The 21,122-nt window shown below is 44.0% G+C and overlaps 1 protein-coding gene across 4 annotated transcripts in view; it reads left to right on the top strand.

Annotated features, from left to right (window-relative positions):
• ptprua (protein tyrosine phosphatase receptor type Ua) overlaps nt 1-20,703 on the top strand; it is a 354,316-nt gene extending 333,613 nt beyond the window's left edge. For all 4 annotated transcript variants that reach the window (XM_073812654.1, XM_073812653.1, XM_065290946.2 and 1 more), the window contains 5 exons: nt 8,616-8,930; nt 14,906-15,031; nt 18,220-18,377; nt 18,956-19,091; nt 19,171-20,703. In XM_073812654.1, the coding sequence (XP_073668755.1) occupies nt 8,616-8,930; nt 14,906-15,031; nt 18,220-18,377; nt 18,956-19,091; nt 19,171-19,233 (798 nt within the window). In that variant the 3' untranslated portion in view covers nt 19,234-20,703. The remainder of the gene's footprint in view (nt 1-8,615; nt 8,931-14,905; nt 15,032-18,219; nt 18,378-18,955; nt 19,092-19,170) is intronic.
• Nucleotides 20,704-21,122: the final 419 nt, after the last annotated feature.

Raw genomic sequence — 21,122 nt, 5'->3', positions numbered from 1 at the left:
AGTTCAAGGCAACAGATGATCGGGCATAGCCCGGTGGCAGAAGTAAAAGTGTGTGGCAAGTGGATTCAGTGCCTGGTAGATACGGGCTCACAGGTAACGATGTTTGCAGAAAGCCTCTCCAAGGAGATATTCGGATGGGAAGGAGTACAAGGAGCGGAGGCCCCCTGGTTGACGTTGAAGGGCGCTAACGGCCTGGAAATCCCCTACATTGGCTATCGCCTAACGGATCTGGAAGTGCATGGGGTAGTCGTCCCCCAAAAAGGTGTGGTCATTGTGGAAGATAGGTGTTTAGGCGCCCACAGAGCCCTATTGGGCATGAATGTCCTCTCTGAGTGCTGGGAGGAGATATTCTAGGCTAGGCCTGGTCCAAGGATCTCACCTGCCGAGAGGCCCAAGTGGGAGCGCGTAGTGGCCGACTGCCGCCGGGTCCAAATGAACCAGGTTCGTAGAGATCGGGAGGAAGTGGGAAGAGTAATGTGTCGTTTTGCTTTGTCTATTCCCCCTAGGAGTGAAGCTATCGTATGGGCAAGAGTGCCCCTTCGGGAAGCGAACCCAGAGGAGTGGGTGTTGGTAGAGCCACACACGGATTGTCCACAAGTGGAGGTGGCACGGGGACTAGCGGTGGTCTACCGGGGAAGGATCCCTGTGAGAGTGCGAAATGAGCACCCTTATGCAGTCCAATTATACCGACATCAACGACTGGCCCGGCTGACGATGGTCACGCCTCACCAGGTGAGAGAAGAAAGGGACGTCAGCTTTCGTCAGGTGTGCCCCACTGTGATCGAGGTGGCCCTGACTCAAATGGATGCCCCGGCGAGTAACCAGGGGGGAGGTGTGCCGAAACATCTGGCGGGTGAGTCACTGCAAGGGGATGACCTGGGACAGGTACAGACACAGAAACTGCAGGCACTCCTTCGGAAGTGGCAACATGTGTTCGCAAGGCATGATGAGGACTATGGGTGCACCCGGGTGGTGGAACACCACATCCCCACTGGGGATGCAGGGCCAAGCAGGGAGAGGTATCGACCGATCCCACCTACCTTATATGCGGAAGTACGTACACTACTGCAGGGCATGTTGGGCCGGGGCATCGTCAGAGAGAGTAGTAGCCCCTGGGCGGCCCCCATCGTGCTCGTACAAAAGAAGACGGGAGCCTGGAGGTTCTGTGTGGACTATCGCAAGCTGAACCTGGTAACAAAGAAAGATGCTTTCCCTTTACCACGAATTGAAGACTCCCTCGCTTGCCTCACGCAGTCAGCCTGGTATTCCACCTTAGATCTGGCCAGTGGATATTGGCAGGTGCAAGTAGCCGAGGTAGACCGGGAGAAGACTGCCTTCACGACCCCGTTCGGACTGTTTGAATGGGACCGGATGCCTTTCGGACTCTGCAACGCTCCAGCCACCTTCCAACGCTTGATGCAACGCTGCCTTGGAGGTCAGTTGATGGAGTCGGTATTGGTATATTTGGATGATGTGATTGTGTATTCCCCAGATTTCGATTCCCACCTCCGGCACCTAGAGGAAGTCTTTCGAGCCATGGAAAGATACGGGCTGAAACTGCAGCCGGACAAATGCCACCTGCTGCGGCGAGAAGTGAAGTTCCTGGGCCATGTGGTCAGTGCAGCGGGGGTGGCCGTGGACCCCGAGAAAGTCTCTGCAGTAAAGGATTGGAATGCGCCTAAGACTGTGAGGCAAGTACGATCCTTTCTGGGGTTCGTGGGATATTACAGACGGTTTATTAAAGATTTCTCCAAGATTGCCAAGCCTCTTAACCAGTTGCTGGTTGGCACGGGACGAAGCCGGGGCCGTGGATCGCCCTCTATTAACTGGGATGATGATTGTGAGATGGCTTTTCAGAGGCTGAAGCAGGAATTGTTACAGGCCCCCATCTTGGCGTACGCTGACTTCTCTAAACCTTTTGTCTTATATACAGACACGAGTAACCTGGGACTGGGGGCGGTATTGGCCCAACGACAAGAAGGAACTGAGCGGGTGATCGCTTATGCGAGCCGAAGCCTCCATCCGGCAGAGAGGAACGACGCCAATTACAGTTCTTTTAAACTGGAACTGCTGGCCCTGAAGTGGGCCCTGAGCGAAAAGTTCAAGGACTACCTTTGGGGAGCTGAGGTAACGGTTATCACAGACAATAACCCTCTAGTGCACTTACAGACGGCGAAGCTGGGGGCCGTGGAACAGCGATGGGTGGCTCAGCTGGCCAACTTCAACTACAAATTGCAGTATCGGCCCGGACGAGAGCATACGAACGCGGACGTCCTCTCAAGATTGCCGGAGGCAAAGAGCCCTAGGCACCAGGGGTATCTAAGGGAGGATAGCCACGAGGAGGGCTACATGATAGGGGCCGTGGAAGCGCCAGGAGGCCAGAAGGAGGCCGTACCAGGGAACTGGGGGTGGGACCCCCGCCGATGGATAGAGAGGCAGGCCCAGGACTGGGACGTGCGCCAGGTGAAGGTGTGGGTGGAACAGGGCCAACGGCCCACGCCGGCGGAAAGACTAGCCCAGACGGAGACTGGGAGGAGGTTACTGGGACAGTGGGAAAAGCTGGAGCTACAGGAAGGGGTGCTTTGCCGGAAAACCCGCGACCCGAAATTGGGAGAGGAAGTGTGCCAGATTGTGGTGCCCGCCGACCAGGTACATGCATTGGTCTCAGTCTATCATGACCAGTTGGGACACCAGGGACAGGAGAGAACCGTATCCCTGCTACGTAGATTCTTCTACTGGCCGGGGTTGGAGGCGTCTGTGCACAACTTAATTCAAGCTTGCCCCCGGTGCATGTTGTTTAAATCTAGACGAGAGGCCCGAGCACCGATGGTACCCATCCACGCGAAAGCCCCCCTCCACATAATGGCAATGAACTTCCTGACGCTGGGCCGCCCTCAGGACCGCTATCAAAACATTCTGGTAATCACCGATCTGTTTACCAAATACGCCTGGGCAGTCCCGACGCTTGATCAGACAGCCAACACCACCGCCACAGCTTTATGGCGAAATGTTTTCCAGACATTTGGATGCCCCGAGTTCCTGCACTCCGACCAAGGGGCGAATTTTGAATCCAAGGTAATCCGTGAGTTATGCCAGTTGTATGGATGCACGAAAACCCACACAACGTCGTATCATCCCCAGGGGAATGGAAGCTGTGAGAGGTTTAATCAGACCCTATTGGGGCTACTGGGGACCTTAGACCAACAGCAGCAGAGAGATTGGGTGAGTGCTTTACCAAGCCTTTTGCAAGCATATAATAACAGTGTTCATAGCACAACGGGGTATGCCCCTACTTACCTGATGTTCGGCAGGCACGTGCGAATGCCCACTGACCTGGTCTTGGGAGTAGCAGCAGACCGGGAAGAAGTGAGTGTGACGGAGTGGGTGGGGCGCCATCACCAGCGCTTGCACTTTGCGTATGAACAGGTGTCGAGGAGAATACAGACGGCAGGAGAAAGGAACAAACGGCTGTATGATCGGACTGCCCGAGATGCCCCCCTGTTACCAGGTGAGAGGGTCCTGGCGAGAGATAACCGGCGGCAGGGAAAGGGCAAGCTAAGCGACCGCTGGGAGGCTATCCCGTATGTGGTCTGCAAGCAGCAGAGGCCGGGACAACCGGTGTACACCATCCGGCCCGAGGGAAAACCTGGCCCCGAACGTGTGGTACATCGAAATATGCTTCGCCCTTGTCCGAACTACCCTGAGGCCGTGATGGAGGGGCCCGCCGAGCCAGTACCGGAGGCCCCCTGGATGGAAGGATGGGCTGTGGTACCAGGGCGATCCATGGTAGCGCTACCCCCGGCCGCCCAGAGGCAGCCAGAGATGGCACCCGAGCCAGTCGAACCCCCAGTGGCCCAGATACAGCCTGAGCTGGCACCTGAGCCGGTTGAGCCCCCGGCGGCCCAGATGCAACCAGAGGTAGTACCCGAGCCAGCCGAGCCCGATTCACCCGTGAGGCGCTCCCAACGGGAGAGTCGAGGACGCCCCCCTGCCCGGTACGGTGAGTGGACAACGCCGAGGCATTCCAGGGACTAGAATGCATTGGTGGGGGAGGATGTCACAGGAGTGACGATCTTTTAGGCGGAACCAAAAATTGGGAAGTTTTGGTTCCGCCCGGATGTTTCCGCCGGGACCGGTAAGAGAAAACACCGGACATCCGGTGGCGTCGCGAACGCTGTAATCAGCCAAACTACACACAGCTGGGAGCTATTAAGAGGAGCGCCGGGTGATTGGAGGAGAACAACACCTAGGGGAGTATTTAAAGACAAGTTAAACCACAGTCTTAGCTGATGTTATCCGCTGTTGTGTTGGTGTGTATTGTAGCGCCGAGTTGGGCTCGCCGGATACGCTATATTTGGATCGTTGTATTGCTCTCTCTCTCTATGTTTGGATCGTAGATCGATGTAAATGAGGATATCGAAGACCTTATAGGTGAAGTACTAGACGGACACTGACATTGGATGAGAGAAACGGAAGAAGAGGAAAAACTTACCGTTGTGAGTATACATCTGTGGAAAAGTGGTGTTGGTGGCTGGAAAGCGCCCTGTCTAGGTACCTGGAGTTATTATAGCGTGAAGTCAACCTAGGACGAAGAAAGACAGAGATTGTGAGTAACCAAATCCCTTGAAGTAGGTGTTTGTACATATTTGACCTATACATCGTTTGAGTGTTTTTAAGAGAGATTGAGTGGCCCTACCCCTGTACCAGCGTGGTGGGTGAGCCGAAGGTCTCGTGTGAAAGCAGCTACAGTGACGACAACAAACAAACACTAGGCCGTCTACCATCACCCTATTCTCGCCCAGAGCGAAGTGGAAGAGGATGGGTGTCTATTGTGTGCACTGAGCATGGTGGGTGAGTCTTTGGAAATTTTCACTTGAAGTGGTGCTGTGTAATGCCGTGTATTGCAGTGCGAGTGCTGTGTCTTGTTTGACGTAACCCCGCCTTCAGTCACTCGTCCCGGGACGACGAAGAGGAAAGAACGGCGCTAGAGAATACCTGTACAATAATGCTGTAGTGTGTTTTCAGTTTCACAGAATTACAGAGTGGCGGCGAAGAACCGTGCGAGTGGCAGTGTGTGTGAGTATTACACCTACTATTGTTACCTTACTTGTGGCCTGTTCATCATCACAGAGTAGAGGCGAAAGAGATCCGCTGGCCCGAGGTCTCGACGAAAGGGCGCCCCGGTCCAGTTTTCGATTGACCAACGGGTCTCGAGGAAAGGGTAGCACTCGACCCGGTGTGCCGGCGTGGCTTTCTCGCCCCTCTGTCCATCAACGAGTTCGCCGAGAGGGTCTTGGCCCCCGGCGTCCCATTACAAATCATTGCCAAATCGACGCATTGCAGAACCAGCCAGCGTAAGCCCGCCACCCTGTAAGTTTCCATATAACCTGTTATGTCTGCTGATTGACAGGAAAGTGAGTGAGTCGTGAGAGCTGTGAAGAGAGTCGTACCTACCTAGGAGCTGTAACCAGCGTAGAGGTGAGCGAACGCCTTGAAATCGATTCACTGTGTCCCTGTATCCCAGCAGCCGTCTGTGGAGAGAAAGAGAGCCAGCGTGAACACTGAGATATCGAGCTGTGGAGAGAGCCATACCTACCTAGAAGCTGTAACCAGCGCAGAGGTGAGCGAAAGCCTTGAAAACGATTCACTGTGTCCCTGTATCCCAACAGTCGTCTGTGGAGAGGAAGAGAGCCAGCGTGAACACTGAGATATTGAACTGTGGAGAGAGCCATACCTACCTAGAAGCTGTAACCAGCGCAGAGGTGAGCGAACGCCTTGAGAACGATTTACTGTGTCCCTGTATTCCAGCAGTCGTCTGTGGAGAGCAAGAGAGCCAGCGTGAACACTGAGATATTGAGCTGTGGAGAGAGCCATACCTACCTAGAAGCTGTAACCAGCGCAGAGGTGAGCGAAAGCCTTGAAAACGATTCACTGTGTCCCTGTATCCCAACAGTCGTCTGTGGAGAGAAAGAGAGCCAGCGTGAACACTGAGATATTGAGCTGTGGAGAGAGCCATACCTACCTAGAAGCTGTAACCAGCACAGAGGTGAGAGAAAGTCTTGAAGTCGATTCACTGTGCCCCTGTATCCCAGCAGCCGTCTGTGGAGAGAAAGAGAGTCAGAGGGAGTGCCGAGGTACTGAGCTGTGAAGAGAGCCATACCTACCCGGGAGTTGTAACCAGCGCGGAGGTGAGAACAACCCTCGAAACCGATTCACTGTGTCCTCGTGTCCCAGTTGGAGTCTGCGAAGAGAGAGAGAGAATAAGGAAGGAGAGTGAGTCAACGAGCAAGGATCTGTGGGAAGTAGACGGTGCACCGCCGTGCGCTAAGTAAAGGTACACTGACAGGAAACAAACCCATACCAGCACTCATTGTGTTTTATTCTGCCTCCAGGAAGGAAGAGGAGCGCGCCACGGGTAGAGGGAACCCGAGGCGGGAGCCAGTTCCCCCACGTAAAACCCCCCTCACCCTCAGTCATTCATTTGGCCGTGGCCCCCTGGAGGGCGGATCCTGATTTTAGTTTTAATTTCCCTTTCCCAAGTCCCCATATATTTTAACTATTTAAATAAATAAAGAATATTTTATACTTACTTGTACTCGTTGTTGTCTGGTCATTGGGTTGGTTTTGGGGACCTCCTCGAGGTGGAAGTTTAGAAGGGGCGTGGCTTAACCACTAGTAGCCAGCCCCTGGCTTGTGACATAAATAATAATTAAAATGTTTTCATAAGAAACCTTAATGTATATGAACTTGATTTGTAAGAGTACTTTGGGGTTGGACCTTGCTTGCGTTTCTTGGGTCCGATTTCAAAGCCCCCAAACCCTTTCAGCGGTGAGGGTGGACGCAGCGATGTCCTCTGCTGGCGTCTGTGTGTAGGCAGATCCACCTCCCATTACACGGCGTGCCCGATTTATGCTGGCAAGCTTGGGATTCCCCCGTCTCCTGACATCATTGTAACACTTGCGGCACACAGCCTGGGGATGCCAGCTGATGAGACAATTGTGTCTATTTCCTCTCACGCCTGTTTAACCGACGCTGATTTGGGCGGGTTTCTCCTATCCCCATACAAAACAACTTCTCTGTCTTTGACTGCTCTTACAAGAACGTCGGTCTCCTCGGCTGTAAACCGCTCCTGGCGTGCGCCTGGTAAATCCGTCATAATAATAGCAACCCGCCATGGAACTTGCTCCCTTGCGTTTAAAGGGCATGTTGGATAGCGTTCTGATTGGTTTATTTGACGTTACGCCCAAATCACACCTATGAATAATGAACCTACTTCAGACCAACCCCTTATTGATTTGCGCCCGGCGCAAGAGTTATTTCTCACGCCGGGGAAAATAGCAACAGCGCCCAAGATCCGCCCACAAACTCACTTGCGCGTTGCGCTTCGCACTTGCGTTTCAGATCGTTAAAATAGGGCCCACAAAGTTGTACTTCCAATGTGACTGGAATTTCAAAATATATTTTTCTTGCATATTTTTAAATAGATTATATTTGAAAATCGATTTTTTTTGTCATATGAGTGGCGCTTACAGTAAGATTAAGTGTCCGAATGTACTTGTTTGTTTTCATTCACTTCTTTTAAGTGAAATGTATTAGTGGACTAATGTAGGGAATAGTATAGGGGTCTATTTCGGACCCAGTCACAGTCTTTGTTTAGGTGTGTTCGTCAGAAAACATGGTCAAAAATGGTCCCTAGCTGTCACTTGGTAGTGTCACTCCTTTCAAAAAGTACACATATGCACCTAAAAAAGATTGTTATTGTACTTCAGTTACATATTGGTAGATGTTGATAAAGTTCAATTAGCATTAGCCGCTAATATCAGCAGCAAAAATGATGTGGACAGCAAGAAAACCATTTCAACTTTGCTTTCTGTCAGGTGTTTCCTGACTTTATTTGTTTTAAAAGCGATAAAACATCACAGCAGCAGTGACTGCAGTCATCTAAGCAGTCAATAAATCTGTGATCTATGAAATAAATGTTTGCAGTGCAGTCCTGTTTCATAGAATCAAACATCAGTCACGCAAAAGCACATCATTGTATTTCCTGCAGGTTATAAGTGCTGCATACTAACTCGTGGCCTGAAGTCAACCAGCTGTGCAGTCTATTTTTGTTCATTTCGTGTGAATTTAATGAGGCGTTCCCTCACCTCTCGGTTCTGCATGTGTGTTTTTAACAATAAACTATTAAGGTCTCATACAGAGTCGATTTGCTGCCTCTGTCGACATGATAACAAAACTTTAAGAGCCAAATATAATCTTAATAATCATAATTGTAATGTCCTATTTGTGCTGTCAGAGTCAATCAAGATTGAAGCACATACCTACCAAGACTAATCATGCACAATTCTTTATTTTATTCTCCCCAAGGCTCATAGCATGAGACCAGACTCAATCTATTTGCAGCCATTAAGCTGTCCGGCTTTATTGGCCGGAGCAAAATGTTTTTCATTGCATCTTTCTCTCCATATAACAGTCTATTGGTTGTTTTAGTGGCTGTATTTCTCTTTAAAGCAGAGTCTGTTTCTATTCTTACTATGTGTTGTTTTATTTCCTCATTTACTTTTCTCATAAGTGTTCAGACATCTCTGATCATGCTGCATCTCTGATGTTTTCAGACCTTAAACTCCGTCACCCCTCACCTGGACGTGGAGGAGTGCAGCGTGTCGCTGCTACCACGCAACCGGGAGAAGAACCGTAGCATGGACGTGCTGCCGCCCGACCGCGCCCTCGCCTTTTTGGTCTCCACCGAGGGAGACGGCAACAACTACATAAATGCAGCTCTGATGGACAGCTTTCTTCATCCGGCAGCGTTTGTGGTGACCCCTCATCCTCTACCCGCCACCACCACAGACTTCTGGAGGCTTGTGTTTGACTATGGCTGTACCTCTATCGTCATGCTCAACCAACTTAACCAATCTAACTCAGCCTGGGTAAGAGAGTAAAATTCATATTTAAATTTCACAATGGTGTCTTATCAATGAAATACAAGCTCTCTTACAATGTATTTTTAACTAAATGCTTGATTGTTGTCATGTTATGTGCTTGGAGGAAGAAGAGGTGACTAAAGGGGATCGCACACCGGCCGCGCCGCGTTCTAAAAAATCAAACACATTGTTTTCTATGAGTATACGCACACCGGCGCCGCCAGGTGGCGCCTGTTCGCGCCGCCCAGCTGTGACTCAGGAAGTTGCTCAAATCCCTGTCGCGCCACACAGCGCCACTCACATAGTTTAACATTAAATAACATCATATTTGTCCCAAATCATTAACGATTAACATTGGCTGCCAAATTATATTTTGCATTTTGAAGTAGACACTATCTGACGAAGCTCGCGCTATTTAATGCGTTCTGGTTTACAATACCTCAGAGTTGTCCTAGACACGACTCGACGCGGTGCGACGCTGAGCTGCGCGGCTGGTGTGCGATCCCCTTAAGAGTATGAACTGAATACGCCTAAACTTTAACAATATATAAAACAATAAACAGGATAGTGGATAAATAACACATTGAAGTTCGCATAGATGATACAATGATGAGAACAGTACAACCAAGGGGAAAACAGTATAAAGTATAAATAAATAGTCTGGAGGTGATGATGGTAATCGATGGCAGGTGCGGATAATGACAAACACAGTTCAGGTGAGGGAGTGAGGAGGATTATGGGAAATGTAGACCTGTATGGGGATCACAGACTAGGGCTGCGTTCCGCTCCAGTTTTACGCCCCATTCAGACAGCAAGCGACCAGCAGTAGCAGAGCGGCGCAATCTCATTAATTTCAATGGAAACTGGGAAACTTCCGGCAGCATGAGCGAAAGTGACTGTCGGTGACCATATGGGCGTGTCCAGCGATGCGAGAAAGTTAAGAAAAGTTTAACTTTATGCAAATGTCGAGCGAATTTCGGGACCGACTACCAATAAGAACGAAGCAGTGGAGTTCACGTCATCCTTCTCTCACTTGGATGATACTCATTTGTTTATTACAAGCAGATTTAGAAACACCTCATTAAAAGAGACGGGCGACACATGGCGATAACATCGCTGGCTATCTGAATGCGGCTTTACCCCCCATTCAGACAGCCAGCGACCAGCAGAAGCAAAGCGACGCGATCTCATTCATTTCAATAAGAACTGGGCGACTTCCGGCGACACGAGCGAAAGTGACGGTTGGCGACCGTATGGGCGTGTCCAGCGACGCGAGAAAGTTAAGAAAAGTTTAACTTTATGCAAATGTCGAGCGACTTTCGTGAGCGACTACCAATGAGAACGAAGCAGTAGAGTTCACGTCATCCTTCTCTCGTCAGTTACTGGTGTGGATGATACTCATTTGTTTATGACAAGCAGATTTAGAAACGCCTCATTGAAAGAGACGGGCGACACACAGCGATAACATCGCTGGCTGTCTGAATGCGGCTTTAGACACGCACTCACAAACTTCCCTAAACACTTCCCCCCCCCCGGGGAAACCCTGTCGCCATTTTTAATTGCGTTCCACTTCGTCAAGTAAACAAGGGAATTTTAAATGGACAAATCATTGCTTCCTCGGTTTTGATTGTGACGTCACTTCAGCAGCTTGCGGTTTGCACAGTTCAAATGGTGGAGGGGGCGGTCTCCATTTTCCATGTGATCATGTTCCATTTGAACCCACTTCAAGTGTACCACCAGTAGTGGGCACTCATACAACAGCCTTGGAACCTGACAATTGTACTGTCAAACATGTCATCGTTTAAGACAACGTAGTGACAAAACACGCTCGGCAGATCAGTTTGTCCATTAAGGGCTACTGTAGAAACATGACGGTGACTTTCATGTAAGGGGACCCGTGGTGTATGTAGGTAAAAACGGCTCATTCTAAGGTAATAAAAACAATACAGTTCATTATGTAAAGTATTTATATTCTCAGTGGTGTATAGTTCTGTATATTATATTGCATTTCTCTCAAGAGATCCTTCTGAAAGTTACCCATTGCAAGTCTTGCAGCTCGACAATTGATATTCGAAGTACATGTGCCCTCATTAATTCAATTTTTGTGCTTTTGGCGGACTTTGCAAACAATTATTTGTGCCGCTTAGTTCTGCGCACAAAGCAGTGTTTCTCATATGGCCTGGGGCTGGGATTAAGCGGATTTGAAGCAAAAGTATTTGATAAATGAATGATACCTACCCATAGCATTCGGCCATTATCATCTCATTTTTGACTGAGGTGGATCATCATATATTCACATTTACTTTTATATATGTACCATTTACATATACTCACTCATAACTTTATTTAAACATTTACTTTTATCCATATCACGGTGCTTTTAAATGCTTTATTTTTAATGGTTGAGAAATGTTCTACGGCTATGCGTTATTTTTCGATAAACGCACATCTAGCCTGTCAAATGTCTTAAAATAACCACCAGGGCGATGTTTGTTGTAATCGTGGCAGGTGGGGGGACTCGAGTCACAATTTTCAGGACTTGCGACTGCAACGGCCCGTCGACAATTATTCCTTACATATTTACTCCCACATATGCATATGTACTGTATATATGTATGTATGTATGTATAACATTTCAAGTTGCCAGGTTTTTTTGCAGTTTCATTCCAACCTGGCCTTTATGCATCATGTGGGGTTTTTTTTGACATCAGGCTAGTTAAACTTTATTTGAGGGTCATCTCTGACCTTGGGTGTGCGGTGATTTGAGAATTTTGAAATGTCTTTATTGAAGACTCCTCACTATGACAACCCATTATCTTCTGTAAACTGGCAATGAAAAGGACAAACTCGCTAAGATATCCACCCACTTCTGATTTTCAGTCCTTTTACCCCAGCAGGCAGTCACTGTGACCTGATCTCCATCATAAAGGCTCTTTAATGCACATTTATCCAACTGAATTCAGAATTCAATCTTTAGGATTCGCTTGATAAAACCTCTGTGCGTGTGCGTTTATCATGTGAGCTGAACTGTGCCTGACTATTTTCTAGTTTTTCCTGATGCATGCCGATGTTTTTCCAGTCATTATCACACTCAGTTAGTCATCTAACTTTCTAGAAATATCTCTCGCTGTTCTCTTTATGCTGCGGCGAGCCATTTCTAAGCTGTCTCAGTCTATCTGAATGAATGTTTATCTTCTTCTGCAGCACGTCACACTGTTAATACTCTGTGACAAGCCTTTATCAATTTCTATCTCATGTGCTTAATCTCGATGCGGAAACACAGAGCTTTTACGCCATTTGAAAAGCCGTGCTGAATTAGTTTAGCCTGAAAAACGAAATGAGTGAATATAAATGGACACATTTAGGAAGCGGTAATCTGTTGGCACGATGGGAGATTGGAATAGAAAGTGTGGCCGATGCGGAGCAATGAGCAGAGATTATTTAACATGGAGGGCTGCAGCTGTCAGTGGAGACCCCGTCATCATTTGTGTCATCTTCAACACTCTGCTCTTCATCCATAATCTGCTTTGTGTTAATTGTTTTGTAAAGGATTAGTTCAGCTAAAACATTCTGCCATCCTTCACTATAACACCATCAAATATAGATAAAATGTGCAGTTGGTGTTAGTAAGAAAAAGTAGTAAAGCTATAAGGTTGGAATTCAGACCATTATATTAAAGGGATAGTTCGGCCAAAAATTATATTAAACCCATGATTTACTCACCACCAAGCTGTCGTTTTTCAGATGAACACATTTTCAGATATTTTAGAAAATGTTTTAGATCTTTCAGTTAATTAAATTTAAAGTTAAAAGTTACTTACATGCCACCAAAACACTCGTTCATCAATAACTCTCTGGAAAAAAATTATACATTTCCAATAATTTGCGGGAGATCGTCTTTTGGCAGCGTGAAAAAAATATCGGAAAAACAAATCACTCAACCTTGTGCAACAATGTAAACAGTCTGTGTTACAACTAATTAGTTTTTGCCCCGCGCAGCCCTACATTAGAGATATGCGGTTTAATGGTTAACTGCAATAACAATGTCCAACGTTAAGTGGTACCGCATATTTTTTTAAATAACCTTTAACCAGTGTTATTTTTAAATGATGTGATCTGATGAGTTAAGCTCTGTTCGTTTCTTACGTAATTGCTGTGAGCACAGGTGTCGTGTAGTCAGGGGCGTCATGCACCAATTTTTTTTAAGGGGGCACAGTGTGCACAGCTCACAGAAATTTGTGCATACACAGACATCAAACGAAATATTATAGAGCTTTCTGTCTTTTCCATGGCACTTACATTTCTAACAATTTGAGCGCCCCTGCCTTCATGCAATAACCTCCAGAATAAAAGTGTTGACTAACTTTCATATCAAATAATATTTAATCGGAATAATGACATGTTGGTATCATATTTACATCTAAAACGGCATGTTTCGTTTATTTACGTTTTGTTTAATGACTTGTTTAATTGTGTCATTAATGCATTTTGCACAACAACTGCATTATCCTATGAAATTAATGTAATTTTAAATCCATAAAGTATATAAACAACGAAAATGACATAAGCTATAGCAACGTAATTGAAAAAATATGTTTAGATAAAATTATTAGTGGAACGGATTTTTGCATTAAATTTTATTTCATATGTAAGCATTTGTAATTCCGTGCCCCGTGAACTCTGGCGAACTTTGGGGTTGTACCAAGAAGATGAATCTAGAAATCTACTAATATAACGACCAGACTGTTACATTTTAAATGCGCCTGGTGCCAGAATAAAGTAATGTAACACGATCAAAACACTATCAAAATGGCAAAAATCTCTGAAAAGCGACAAGGATGCAGCACAGAATTAATAATATTTTGCGTATTAAACAGATTAAAAGACAAGTAACAGATTAATGGACGCTTCTTTGATTTTGAGGTTGCATGCAGTTTGAATGGGCATGACGCCCTTTGCGTGCAGTTTACTCCTGGGTCCTAAAGTACACCTAATTTCTCACAACATACGTATACAGATGACTTGCTGTTTTTTTCCTGTGTTTAAATGAAAATCTGATTTACTCACTTGTGTTTTATCTGAACTAGATGAACATTTATCTCACGATCCAAAATGTGTCATGACTAAAGTTGATATTATTTATTTGAGGTTTATGTGAACAAAAGTGCACTTAGATGTAAAATCAATTTGAATTTGGTTTGCATCAGTACTATTTTTTTTTTCATTTCTAGAAATTGTTCACAAAACCATGATAATATTGATAATCATGGTGATTTTGGTAAGTCTAACCGTGATGTAATATTTTCAAACCGTTTCTTCTCTAAAATACATTTTTGTAAATGTATGGTTTGAAATTTACAAAATATTTTCATGGAACATGATCTTTACTTAATATCCTAATGATTTTTGGCATGAATCATTTTGACCCATACAATGTATTTTTGGCTATTGCTACAAAAATACCCTTGATACTTATGACTGGTTTTGTGGTCCATGGTCATAAAAGAAAAATATGCTATACAAACATAATTATGGATTTGGAATGACTATACCTTTACATTTTTGTCAATTCTGTTATTTTACATTTTAAATTTAGGTATTTAGCAGGCGCTTTTATCCAAAGCGACTTACAACGGTAAAGAAACAATAAAGCGATTTGTCATGGGTCATTTATTCTTTATTTGTTATTGTCATTTATTATTTGTCAAAAATAAAAGAAGTGCTTATTCCAACTTACACATTTCCACTATTCCGAAACCTGTTGAGAGAGAGAGAGTTAATATTTTTTATTATTTTTTGTTTTTATTATTTTAAATGTCTGGTGTTTTTACATTTGGTAAACTATACTCATTGTGTCACTCATTTATCTGTTTTATTTACTTTTTATAAAAACTTTAAACCAGAACTACAGTTAGATTTATGTAGATATATTAGAAAAACTAATAATTTGCTTTACAAACAATTTTCTTTTTTACTTCCAGCCTTGTCTTCAGTATTGGCCTGAAACAGGAATGCAGCAGTATGGACCCATGACTGTTGAACTGCTCTCCAGGTCCACTGATGAAAATGTAGTCACACGTCTATTCAGTGTGAACAATATCACTCGGGTAAGTGTTTGTGGAATCAGTCATCCAAAAATACGGTGAGATCCAAAATTTTGATATTGCCTTGAAATTTTCCCTCAATTTTGTATGCTGATCATAGAATGTGTAGTGATAAAGTTAGCAAGATGCAAAATAGAGGCATTTTACTAGTAGTCTCGGGGCCTGTAATATAAAGCCCAATATAGAAATATACAAAACTTTCCTAGATGACCCCGGGCCAGATGCGTACTGGAGCTGCTGACTTCGGCATGGATCCGGAGCGGATACGGCCCTAAGTTGTCTGCTGTCTGGGTTACAATTATGAGCCATATTCACAGAGTGTTGCCATCTATTACCTCATTAAAGTCAGACTTTATTAGATCTATGAACTGTCTTTTATCTTTTCATAGAAATTGTTTTATGAATTGATGAGTTCAGGGTCAATTAACTGAGAGCCTACTAATCTTTATTGAGACTTTATATTGGAAACGTTTTAATTTCAAGTCAAATTAAACAGGAGGTTTAAATGTTTGGTCCGTCATATCCATTTTGTCTTGTTTATGTCTTTATAGATTTGTGTGTGATAAAGTCCTTTGTATTGTGTGTGTTTGTGAGTCAATCTCTCACAAACGTGTGTGCTTGGTGCTTCTAATGTTGACTTGAATAAAGAGGCACTTTCTTACACCTTTAGTTGACCTTGGTCCCCCCTGATGGCTTCATCGTCGACACTCTGTCTTCTTGAAATCTTGTCCCAAATGTTACAACTCGGTTTGTCGGCCCACTTTAGCACTTCTGTCAGCCAGCCTGTCAACCTTTAGCCACAATGCTATCCGGGCCTATGTCAGTTTAGCCAACCCCTGTCAGGCTTTACATCCCCACTGTCTCTTTCAGACTCTGCAAGCCAAGTAAACTCTCCATGTCATTGTCAGAAATAATGTCCCATACTGTCTCTTCAGTGGACCGCAGAAAGAACCACAAATGCTGGAATGATAAAGGCATATTGATATAGTGGGTTCCTAAATCGTGGCATCCTTAGTTAAAATAGATTTAGGGCGGCAGTGGCTCAGTGGTTCATGTAGATTGTCTACAAACCGGAAGGTTGGTGGTTCAATCCCCGGCTCCACCGGACCAAGTGTCGAGGTGTCCTTGAGCAAGACACCTAACCCCAGCTGCTCCCGATGAGCTGGATGGCGCCTTGCATGGCTGACACCGCCGTCGGTGTATGAATGTGTGCGTGAATGGGTGAATGTGAGGCAAAACTTGTAAAGCGCTTTGGATGGCCATGGGTCTGTTAAAAGCGCTATATAAATCCAGTCCATTTACCATTTACCATAAAAGAAAAAAAAGACAAAAGTATTCTTTCCCATTTTGTTACATAGCAATGTAGATGTGAATTAATGGTCCAGTCAAGATTTGGTGAATATGGCGTGTTTTTATTTTATCAATACAATTATTTTCTGACTAAATACTGGTTGTAGTTATAAACTCTTTTCCCGCCATTGACGAGTTATCTCGTCATTTAAGAGAAAACGCTTCCCTGCCAATGACAAGATTTTACGGCAATCCATATTTCTGCTATTATCAATTAGGTGGCGCTCCTACACAACTTATAAGCATCCACTGATCCAAAAACAGTTAAAACTCTGTTTATGATTTGTAGTTATGGGAGAAACGAAGCTTTTCGAAGCTTCGAATCAATTGAACCAATTGCTTCGCAAATTGATTCAGTTTTTCAAAGCGTTCGAAGCACCATACACGCTGGCGATACCTGCTGGACAAAAGAGTGTAAAAGCAGCTAGATCTGTCCAAACATTTTACACTTTTTACAAAATATTAGCAAGATTGTTCTAAAAATGTTTTTAAGAAAAATTTATTATTTAATTTATTTAATTAAGACATAATTAAAAGTGTATTCTGTGTTTTTAGTTTTATTTATGGCAAACAAATCATTAAAACAAACTCCCTTTTTAATTATGCAAAAGTTTGTCATTAAATCTGTCTATAAACAAAAAGTAGACAAAATTGTAGTGTTATAAGTCAGAAGGATGAATGTTTGATGAACTTTTATAATAAAACTGACCCGAGTTCACCTACACTGGTCATTTGTGATCAACTCTCCCTAGTGGTGAATTGTAGGATTTTCGAAATGTTTTGAAACAGTTATGACGTAATGAAGCCTCATTTGCTAAAATCACGTGACTTTGGCCAGTTTGAAACAAGCTCCAAACCACTATATTCACCACAAAAGATTAGTACATGTTTCAAAGCCTCATGTTTCTTAAGCCTGATTAAAGTCGTGCGTAGGTTCAGGCTATCCGTAGCATGTGCGTAGCTCTGCGTGGCCTGACATGCACCTCGCAATTTTTTTTACAGCGCGTCAGATCTACGTGGACCGCAAGCGCTGTGATTGGTCCACCAGAACCCCTCCCCTCTGGTAAAAAAACTGCGTCATAGGTATTTCCGTTTGTGACGGTGAAAACAAGGATGAGCCAAGTTGAGGAGTGATTTAACTCAAACGGCAATAAGAAATTCGCTGTTTATTTACTTCCATCATTGCTGATCTTCTCAAATCATACACAACAAGTCGCTGTTTCTTCTTCCTTTGTGGGTTAACTTGCCAAGCTTCTTCTTCATTGACGGTTGCGCTGATACTGTGGTTACACGTGTGGATACTGCCTACCAGCGGTCTGCATGTGTGTTTGCACGTCGACGACGATGCAAAAGTATAAATGAAAACCCACGCGGAACCTACGCCATTGCGGCTACGCCGTAGGACCTACGCACAACTATAATGAGCCCTTTAATCTGATCTCTAACAAAAGTCATTTACAAAAATGTATTTATCTTAGCTTTTTGCACAACATTTTGTATTTTTGAAGAAACCTACCCATACCCTTTTGTGAAAATCATAAAAAATGCTGCCGCTGACTGGCAACTTAAAAAAAAAAACGCTGGCGGGGAAAGAGTTAAGTCATATGCTTTCCAGATAGTAAAGAGAGATATTTCACTTTATAATTTTCTTTACAGTAATTTTGTTAACAGGGTTGAATGGTTGACGGAAGCAGTCAACACAAAATTTTTTGCAAAGTTGAAAATAAAGCGAAGGGGTTAGCAAACACCAAACTCTATCTTGTTCATTAATAATGCAAATAGACTTGCTTTTTACTTGTTTTGTAATTGTCTTTGTCTCGATCCCTGTGTTTATCATACAGTTGCAAGAAGGTCATCTGGTAGTGCGACATTTTCAGTTCCTGCGCTGGTCGGCTTATCGCGAAATTCCAGACTCCAAGAAGGCCTTCCTTAACCTGCTGGCACAAGTGGAAACGTGGCAGAGGGAATGTGGAGATGGTCGGACTGTAGTGCACTGTCTGTAAGTTTCATATTGCTCAGTTTCCGAAATGCTAATTGCAGGCCAGTTACACATCATTGTGTTGATTATAAAATCGAGGCCTTCTGTACATAACACTTAAAAATGTGCACTCAATCTCTGGCTGTTTTAATGTCTTAATTTTCCTCCGCATTTGCTTTCTGACTGCTGTCCCCTCAGGACAAAAGATTGCCACATTCACAAGTTTGTAGTTTAATACCTAGCCTCTATTAATGAGAGCGCCTTGCAGACGCACTGTATCAAGATTCAAAGCATCTTTGCCAGGGTCCTCTATCCGCTGCCCTGCGGAAATGATCTTAGCTCAGTGAAATGTGACATTTTTATTGCACGACTTTCCCTCAGAGCACTGGTGCTTTCCTTTTTTTCTTAAAAAAAAAAAAAGTATTGCAGATGTCAGGCGGCCATTGTTGACACAAGTCATGCCTACCCCCTCAAGACATCTCTAATACAATAATCCACAAGCTTTAAAAGTCTATTGCACAGATATCAGGCCTCGACGTGTTACAAATAGTCTCTTTCTGTCTAAGATGCTAATAAAACAATGTTTTGATGTCTTTAAGAAATGGTGGCGGACGTAGTGGCACTTTCTGTGCTTGCACCATGATAATGGAGATGGTGCATCATCACAACATGGTGGACGTGTTCTACGCAGTGAAGACCCTCCGCAACTCCAAGCCTAACATGGTGGAGTCTATGGTTAGTTATTTAATCATAATTACTAATATTTTCTGTGAATATTGCAAAAGCAATTGATGATGCCTTGATTTGTTTACAGGAGCAGTACCGGTTCTGCTATGAACTAGCTCTGGAGTACCTAGAGTGTTTAGAGGTCAGATAACACTATAGCTCATGACCAGGATCAACATCAGTTTCAACTTCTCTATCTTGCCTCTATTTGTCCTTTTGCTTGGGCCAATCTGGTTCACATGAATGAGCCTTTCCGTCCTCCAATGAGAATGCACATCTACATCAAGAGTCGGAATGTGAGACTACACACATTCTTTTACCTTCAACCTCTACTGTCCATTGTGCACTTTTGTTTTCGATGTTTTCTCCAATATTGTGCCAGATATTCCTGCCAAACCCTTCGGGGCATCGATGAGATTTTACCAACTTTGAGATCAATATGTACATCTTTGACCATGTGACTGGGCCAAAGGTCCACCTCTCTCTGCTTTGCATACCAGGCAGGAGAAAACACGCTGTAATCGAAACCGTGCAACAGCGACAAAATGGGTGATACGTGTACGTGCATTATGTGTATTGTTATACTCTGTACATGGTGTAGTCTGCTGTGGCAATGCCCCTGATTTTAGCAGAAAGGATACCTTGAATGTGAGGATGCGATTCTTGATGGAGGTTTTCTTTACATTATGGGGCGGTTTCCCAGACAGGGCCCAGACTAAAATGCCGTAATTTAAAAACACTTTGTACTGACATGTCTTGACATATATTAGTGGCTTTTTTGCATCGGTTTGTTTGTAAAAACTACTTTAATGTTCTAATATAATTAAGGCATTATCCTGGATTAATCTAAACCCTGTCCGGGAAACTGCCTCTAAAAGATTTAAAGATGGTGTGTAATTTTTTCAGTGTTGATCTACTATCCTATCTCACCTTCATATGTAGAGACAACTATAAGCATTTCTAAATCGAGAACGCTGTTGCCCCCTAAAAACAGCTTGACACAGCAATATTGTATCAAGCGATTGCATGTTTTAAATGGAAAAGCTCAAAAACAAGGGAGATTTGAACAAATCATTATTTTGACAGTTTTTATTGTTGAAGCTAGCAGTGCAAAAATGACATTATCTTTAAATCATGATGTATTAACTGGTCAGCATTTTGGCAGAACAAATACAAAGATGGTTTTAGGTTTTTTTTCTTATTTCTCTGTATATATAATCTATATTTTACAAAAAGAAAGTGTTTCTAGATGTTGTCTTTAATGTGCCAACTCATTTTTTTTGTATGCGTGTGCGTGTGTTTGAGAAGATGCTCGCTCATGGATAAGCATGCCTGTTTCACGTATCATTGCAATCCATTGTGACCCGGTCTGCTTTGGGTTTCTTATGCCAGGTGCCCGCTGTCTATGAGTACAGTAAGAAAAAAGAAAAAATACACGCATATATGAATAAAATGAAAAGCCTCTATAGGAATAAGGTGAAGCAGTCACCAAGAAATTGCTTTTTATCTTTGTATTTATTTGTTGTGTTTTATTTTCTAAAAAATGTAACATGAAAGAATAAAACATTTCAATGTTGCTTTAATCTCTTTATTGTTGTTCATTTTCGCAAAAAAAATCTTGTTTAATTGAAAAACTGGTAACATTTTACAATTATGTATCATGTGTTGCTATTAGTTAATGGATTAGTTAACATGAGGCAGCAAAATCTTTCTATAGCATTTATTAATTGGCAATGTTAATATTTAACATTTACTAATGTTAACAGATACAACATTTACATTTAAAAATGCATAACTGTCAAAATGAACACAAAATAAATAATAGTAAAGAATTCTTTATTGTTGTGGTGCGTTCACACCAGACACGGAAGAGGCGGCAAGCGCGAGTGATTTACATTTTAAGTCAATGCAAAAACGCGAATAAGCATCCTGTGGTGCGGATGCATTGCCGCATGGTCCACGCAAGTTAAAATAACTTTATTGGATTTCCGCGCAGCGTTAACCAATCAGAAGCTTGCTCTAGCAGTGACGTGATTACAG

Source organism: Paramisgurnus dabryanus, chromosome 19 (genome assembly GCF_030506205.2).
Source record: "Paramisgurnus dabryanus chromosome 19, PD_genome_1.1, whole genome shotgun sequence".
In the NCBI taxonomy this organism is placed as follows: domain Eukaryota; kingdom Metazoa; phylum Chordata; class Actinopteri; order Cypriniformes; family Cobitidae; genus Paramisgurnus; species Paramisgurnus dabryanus.
This window is presented reverse-complemented; position numbering and strand designations above follow the sequence as displayed.